Source organism: Gadus chalcogrammus, chromosome 22 (assembly GCF_026213295.1).
Source record: "Gadus chalcogrammus isolate NIFS_2021 chromosome 22, NIFS_Gcha_1.0, whole genome shotgun sequence".
Taxonomy (NCBI): Eukaryota; Metazoa; Chordata; class Actinopteri; order Gadiformes; family Gadidae; genus Gadus; species Gadus chalcogrammus.
Window position 1 is genome coordinate 19,395,549 of NC_079433.1, and position 7,739 is coordinate 19,403,287.

The 7,739-nt window shown below is 46.1% G+C and overlaps 1 protein-coding gene across 2 annotated transcripts in view; it reads right to left on the reverse strand.

Annotated features, from left to right (window-relative positions):
* Positions 1-527: 527 nt before the first annotated feature.
* Positions 528-7,739, reverse strand: part of dync1li1 (dynein, cytoplasmic 1, light intermediate chain 1) — an 8,422-nt gene continuing 1,210 nt past the window's right edge. The window contains exons 3-14 of one of the 2 annotated variants that reach the window (XM_056583293.1): positions 6,013-6,129; positions 5,507-5,737; positions 4,811-4,965; positions 4,583-4,676; positions 4,123-4,258; positions 3,378-3,489; positions 3,199-3,258; positions 3,015-3,059; positions 2,831-2,918; positions 2,490-2,612; positions 2,165-2,182; positions 1,013-1,085 (exon numbers count right to left, since the gene is read on the reverse strand). In XM_056583293.1, the coding sequence (XP_056439268.1) occupies positions 2,175-2,182; positions 2,490-2,612; positions 2,831-2,918; positions 3,015-3,059; positions 3,199-3,258; positions 3,378-3,489; positions 4,123-4,258; positions 4,583-4,676; positions 4,811-4,965; positions 5,507-5,737; positions 6,013-6,129 (1,169 nt within the window). In that variant the 3' untranslated portion in view covers positions 1,013-1,085; positions 2,165-2,174. Of the gene's footprint in view, positions 1,086-2,164; positions 2,183-2,489; positions 2,613-2,830; positions 2,919-3,014; positions 3,060-3,198; positions 3,259-3,377; positions 3,490-4,122; positions 4,259-4,582; positions 4,677-4,810; positions 4,966-5,506; positions 5,738-6,012; positions 6,130-7,739 lie in introns of both variants that reach the window. The other variant, XM_056583292.1, reaches the window with a different exon arrangement.

The window sequence follows — 7,739 nt, forward strand, 5'->3', positions numbered from 1 at the left end:
TACTGTTCATACATCCTACAAAAAAAAAAGTGTTTCAGTGTTGTTTAGCATATTTGTTCTCTCTTCCAAAATAATTGTTGAGTCCAAACTAGTGGTCAAGCATGCCTTGCCCCCACCCTCATAAGATAAAATCGTTGCATAGACCACACACACATCAGTCATTCTCTCATTCAAACACGCACCACCTACATTCACACATACCGCCCTTGTAAAAGCTCCCTCAGCAAAAGCCAACAGCCTCTGCATCTACCATCAGGGCCGACAGATGGATGAGTCTCTCTCCTCCGTCTTCTCCCCACATGTTTCCCCCCTCCCCCCTTCTCATCTTATCCACCTTCCCCCAACCCCTCTTCCCCTTCCTCTCGCAATCCATCTTTCCTTATCTGCTTACTTACTTATCTCCCTCCATCGCTCATTCTCAGCCAGTGTCGTTCTTTAACCCCCGCCCCCCCGTCCCGTCCCGTCCCGTCCCACACACACACACACACACACACACACACACACACACACACACACACTCCCTCCCTCTCACTTCTCCATCTATCTCTCTCCCCCTTCCTCATCTGTTCTCCCACCCTCCACCACCACTTGAAGGACAGTATTCAGACGCGAGGATGAGAAAAAAAAACTCTGCCCTCGCCACAGTCAATTGCACCACTAGAGCAGGAGGAGGAAGGACTGATGATAGGACGGAGAACCAAAGAGATGGAAGAGGGGCGTGCAAAGGCGTTAAGGACTGCAGTGGGTGAGGTACAGGGAGAGGGGTGACTTTCTGCCCCTGTGGGGGGAGGGGAGATAGAAAGATGAGGATGGGGTAAAAGCAGGATGTTCCCCGTTTGTTTCTTCCCACGGTGTCTCAGGGAAGTAGGAGGGATATGGATGGATGCTCCGAGTGCGGGAGGGGAGGAAGGGAGAGTCGAGGCGAATGCGAGTGTGTGTTTGTGTGTGAGTGTGAACGCGTGTTCTTCATGTGTCCTGGCCGTCTGAAGCGCCGCTGTCGTTGGCGTTGGGGAGATCCAAGTCGCTGTCCCGGTTGGAGATGCGGTCCAGCTCCGCCTGCACGTCACTCAGGCCCAGCTTAGAACCTGCAGCACAGACACACAGACAAACAGAGACACAGAAACACAGGAAATCACTAATTCGAAAAGGTTCTCTCAAAAACGCCATGCAGCCGAGCGTACATGCAAATATCTCTCACACGCAAACCCGCGCGACGCATGAATATGGAAACCAGCGATGCCCATGGAAGTTTACAATGCATGATGCAGGTATCATGAGTTATGGATGCATGCAAATGGATGGGTTGATACCGGGTTGTGGGATCCATGCCACATGTGAGAGGAACAGAGAGAGACGATGCATAGATGGAGAGAGAATGTTCGCGGGACAATTATTTAAATTAATTAGTTTTTTTGCTAAATGTGAACCATCCTCCAGCTCTTCTACTCCTAGATTCAATTCCCTGATTTCATTCTCATGACTTTGGCTCCAGTCTTGTCTTGGAATTTTACTTTTCTTTTTATGAGCCGTTTCATTAATCTAAACTAGCGGGACTAATATTTAGTAGTATCTATCTACACGGATCGACCAAATGCTGTGTGTATGATTCATGAGTAATGATTAAATGAATATGATGTATGATGATTTCCCAATAGAGAATAGAGAGGTACTACTGTTGAATATTTCACCCAGGGCTCATGGATGAGAAAACAGGCCACGCGCTACGTCTCACCGCCACCCAGACTCAGGTGAAATAGTACTGGGAAATCCCGAAACAGGTTGAACCGCTAAGAGGTCATGTGACTTGCTATTTTAACTATGGTGAACTATGGTTAGAAATGCCTTATTAAAATAGAAAAATGACATAAAATAGACAGAAATGGAACTGGAGCTAGGATGTTGAAAATGTGGGAGACAAAATTAGTAGTTTGGAAGGAGGGCAGGGTCAGACTCGAATGCACATGGATGGCGATTGGGTGTTTGAACAACTCTCTCTCACACACCTTAACGTGGCCAGCATCCTCGGACTAGCCATTCACACACACAGGCAAGCACGCACACACACACGTGAACACAGATTATGGAGGGGGTTAGAAGTAGTGCAGGACAACAGAGTGTCAATGATGGTTAGAATAGCGACTGGACACACAACAGGAATAGTGACCTCATCGTATTCAGGGTTCTAAAGGGAAAAACAGGAGGAGAAAATGAAAAGGTGAATGAAATGAAACAGGAAGAAGAAAAAAAAAAAGGTAGTAGTAGACTGAATATGGAATGAAGGAAAGATGCAGTGTGGGGAGGGACCAAGTGGAATTTAGAAATGCAAAAAAGGTGAGTTGATGTACGAAGGTTTCGTATGAATGTGAACTTTATATTTCATGCAATATATTGATCCTGAACAGAAAATCGTTTGGCAAGGTTACAAGAAAGACTCGTCAAATGTATCATCAATATTGAGAGACTTTAGTTTGTGAGTATGTCCTCCCTACCTGACTTGCGCACGGTTCCGGGCGTGTTGTTTGCGCTGCCAGGAGTCCCTGGCCCCCCAGCCCCAGCCTTCTTTGTCAGCAGACTATTGAAGAAGTTGGCCAGCACCCCCTCACTCGTCTGACCTGTTACACACACACACACACACACAAAGAAATGTTCTCTTATTTAAAATCATAAAGCAGGAAAAGAACAGGCCGGGGCAAAGAGGGAAAATTACATACATATGAATTCAAACGAAAAACAGATGGGGAAATAGAGAATCAAGATTGAGAATGGATTTATTCACAGATGTCGTACACATATGTGTAATCGAGTGTGCGCATATGGTGGCGTTTCCTACCTGACTGCGGCATGGTGTTAGCCACGTTAGCCGCTGCCGATCGGTTACTGGTCCGTGGCGAGCCGCTGGGGGCTCTTGTCGTCGTGTCCTGAGAACCACATTACATTGGATTGACCTCCTTTTTTATTTCATTCAGGTCGTTGAACTGACACTGCTCAATGTGGTTTAAAGGCTGAAAACTCACCACTGGTCGCCCAGCGCTCGCGGCCGGCTGTTTAGCGAGCAAGGACTGGAATTATGTACATAAACACAAACACACACGTACACAAAACGGCTAATTAGTCGAGTTTTGAAAGCATTGAAATACACTGTTTGAATGCATCTATTGAGTAGATCTGAAGGCAGTAGTTATAATGGGCGTCTCGTACCTGCAGTTTGACCAGAAACACCTGGTCGTCTTCAGCTTGGATCTCCTTCTCATGGACAAACTGGGGAAGAAGCGGAAAATTCACAATGCCTTCAATTTCTCTGTCATCATACGTTTGCATATTTCCATGTGTAACAAGAATAGCATGTTAATTAAGCCATGAGAATCTGTACTGCGTACCTTCCTGACGGGCGGTTTGACTATTACTTCCTCAAAGTTATCGTCGGCTTTAATGGTCTGGAAGTTCTCGTGGAGGATGGCTATCTTCTTCTCGTTGTCCCAGCCGGATGGACTGAAAGATATGGGAGGTTAACTCACAGCCACACACACAGATATCAGACCCTGCTGCACACACGAGGCATGTGGGGGAAGATATCAACTACAATTCTCGGTACCAGTGAAATTAAATAATTCTTGATAAGAAAAAAGGAGATTTTTCGATCAGAAAATAATTATGCTCAGCTGTGTATTGACTGCAGGGACAGTCTCTTCCCTTTCCTGCTGAACTTGTAAGTTTCATTATGAAGTCAGTCTTCTCATTAGCCCCAGTGCAGCAGTTACTGCAACAACTGCACTGTCCCAAGTCAATGCAGCACCGAGTCAATGCAGCACTCTCTTCATTCTGTGCAACTAGCCATTTGGTAATTTAGCCGATAAGTTCATCCCAGCGGCTCACAGCAGATCTTTTTTTTTAAATGCTTTTCATATACTGTATGTTAGGTAGGGGTTAGGGCATCTTGTTCAAGGATGCCTACTGGAGATGTTGTTGTTCAAACAAAGGGAAACCATTAGCTGGGAATCAAAATACATTAACTTCTAAACGATCCTACTAATACATACAGAACTACCGCTTTCCTGCCTAAATTAAATATTATCTGAGCGTTGTTACATTGGCTCTCACAACTCTAGTGGACTGCAGGCTTACATGAAGACTGCGTCTCTCTCCACCACCTGTGCGGGGCTGTGGAAGGGGAAGCCGTACAGTCTGTGGACCAGGTATTTGTACAACACGTCCAAGTTCTTCAGCTCCTTCACCGATGTGTAGAGCAGAGACGCCCCGTCTGACAGCAGAGGTCAAGGAAACCTTCCCCGTTCCTCTACACATCATGACAAGGATGATGATGATGAAATCTCTCTCTTTATTTATACAGATCTCATATAATTCTCCAAAAGAAAAAGCTATCACCGGAATTTTGTACCAGAGACCAAATACCCCAAGGACCCCGAAGCCAGCTCTAAAGGCAGTGGCCTCTCCCACCTTCACGTCATCGGTAAACGGGATACCACTCTCTTTCACAAAATGTTGCACACACATTCAACTGCAGTGCGATCCGGGGCCAACAAGGGGCCAGCGTGCGTGGCACTTCGACAGGGGTAAAGGATACACTGCAGACAGAAGCGCCGGATGTGGGACTGGATGAAGTCTAGGTGTTCGTCTCTGTAGTCGTGTTCCTTTTCTAGCGTGCTGATGGCGTCACACTGAGGGATGGTGAAGATGAGTAAGAGGAGAAGGAGGAGGAGGAGGGAAGAAGTTTGAAAGAGGGTACTGCACCTCTCTATCATACAACAACAAAACTGGGGCTGGATGTATGTATGCATGCATGGGTTAATACCTTGGTGCAGACCACCACCATAGGGATGCCCAGGTTGTTTGTGAGTGTGTTTTCCCCCAGCGGTAGGAGAACGCTCTCCTCCTCTTCACTCCGCCTCTGGGGGGCGCCATCCTCTCCGCTGCCCGGCTCTGTGTACTCCTGGAACTGCTTCACCACTACACACGTGCGACACAGACACAGACACACACACGTTTGTGAGTAGGCATCAAAATCCAGCAACACGAGGGGTGTGATATCTACTGTAACGGCTTGCTCTACTACTAATGAATACAACAAAATGAGTAAACTTGCATTTCAGGTTCACAGAGCCAACCTCAAGGTTTTTCTGCACTGTAATTGTTTTTTTCCCTCAGCGGCTCCTCAGCCTCAACCGTTGAGGCGCCCGTTGAGTACCAAAAACTCTGCTACATTTACATTAAGGGCATTTAGCCGACGCTTTTATCCAAAGCGAACTACAATGGTTAATGCACACATAACACAGACGGCGGAGTCAACCACGCAAGGCGACAGCCAGCTCGTCAGGAGCAGTCAGGGTGAGGCGTCTTGCTCAGGGACGACCTCCACACTCAGCTAGGAGGAGCAATGAATTGAACCAGCCACCTTCCGGTTACCAGTCAACCCGCTCTACCTCCTGAGCTAAACGACCAGCAGGGAACGTCCCTACGCTGCGTCCGACCCGGTCAGCCCCAGACTCACGTCTGTGCTCCAGGTCGCGCAGGGTCTCGGGGGGGACGCGCAGCTTGTCGATGTGTTCCCGCGCCACGGCGGCCCACTTCTGCAGGGAGTCCAGGGCGTGCCAGGGCCGCGACATGTCCACCGTCACCACCAGCACCGAGCTGCCCACCGCGCCCACCGGCACCGCCACGCCCTGGAGACCCTTGTGGTAGAGGTCTCCGTCCAACACCCAGGCGTTGCACCTGGTCTGGTCTGCAAGCATACACACACACACACACACACAAACAGGATCACAAATAAGTGCACACACACACACACACACACACACACACACACACACACACACACACACACACACACACACACACACACACACACACACACACACACACACACACACACACACACACACACACACACAGTATGTTATGTAAGAGGTATTCATTATTAATGAAGGGCAGTGGTGGGAACAGCTACAAGGGATGCGTAAGACTCCAACATTCAGACAGCAATGGGCAGTCGGTTACCGTCAACGTCGTCGTCATGGACGCTGAAATAAAGATATTCCAGGCCACGCCCCTTCATGTAGTCCTCCACTCCCTGTAGCTTGGCAACCAGGGTGGTCTTCCCCGAGCCCACCTCGCCTGCAAAGAGACAGCATCCGTTAAAACCTTGGCATGAACTCATATCCCAAGTTATTGCCATTTTGCCGCTGCCTTGTGGGTCTCTCACACAAATAATGGATTGATGGAAAAAGTATAAAAAATAAAAGGATCAATAATCAAACGACCCAACAAAAGCAAGGGTAAGGAGGCCTGGTTCAGCCGCCAAACAAAATACGCTGCTCCAGCAGTAGATTTGATTAAAAACGAGTTTACTTAATAAAAGTAAACTCAAATTTGTTGGCTAAATCAGACCAATACACCAGATAATTTAAACAACGTAAAACCTCCTTTGAAAATCTTTTTCAGGAAAGGGGATACGTTTTTGGAATGCCCTACCAGCTGAAATGAAGGTACAAACCGATCTGAAAACATTTAATGAAAAGGTGAAACACTAAAACTAGGCTAAAACTAAACCAAACCTGCCGTCATTGATCACTTACACATGGACATGTACACAGACAGAGGAATAGACACACAGACAAACAAACATACATGCAAATACTTATAAAGACTACACATGTAAAATGACTGTAATGAGATGTAGTTATTGCATAATCATGTAAAGAATGTCACTGCTTACTATGCGCTCACTTTAATCAATGTATTTTTGGTAATATGTAATGACCATTTTTAATTAGAAAAGCCTAACCGGGGACAGGGATCATAAATTAGCCTTGGCTAGAAATCCTATATGCAACACATAATTTTCATTTACTGTAACCTATTGAATTGTTTTTTTTGGCATTGTCCCTGACAAATAAACAAACAAATAAAAGGGAATTCAGATTCCAATTACAGCCATCTGTTGAGAAAACAAATCATTTTCAATGGGTTTGAACCACATTAGTGTGGTACAAATTAGAACAAATTAATGCGCTTTGGGAAACCAATACTACAATTATCTATGTTAAACACAAAGCAGGAAACATGGAAGCTGGATAGCTTGTAGACTAGATTCTGGTTCTAAAGGGTATCAACATATTTTAGCACACAACACATGGTTCTATAAGAACAACAGTAATCGCAATGTCAACAGGGCACTGGGACATTGCTGGATAATATATTACAGCTGGATTTGGCAAGGATACAGTGAACAAAGTCAACCGGTAAGACCATAGATATAAACATCCAGTCTGCCAAACATGTTTAACAGATCCAGCCTGACATAAAATTATATAACAATCTGTATTATGTGTTTGGGCACGCATTACAAACATGCATATTTGCATGTGTGCATGCAAAGCGAGCACAACATATCTGAATAATCATGTACTCTCGTTATTGATTTAATAGTAAACATTTTCATAATGTATCACATGTAATTACATGAATCTGGACTCCACTACGACTCTGAAGAGTTGGCATTGTATGAGGTCACTCAAAGATCCATTGACTCGCTTCCACAGGCGGGGCCAAGAAATGGTTTGCATAAAGCAAAGCGTTTTCATGCTTTGATTGAGTCTTTCTGACAGGCTGAGATGACCCGTCTCACGTCCAGTGTGTATCTCGGGTCTACATGGCCACCGACTACTACTGATTAGCTGGAATTGGCAGCAGGCAAGGGATTATCCCATGGTATGCCGTTACGG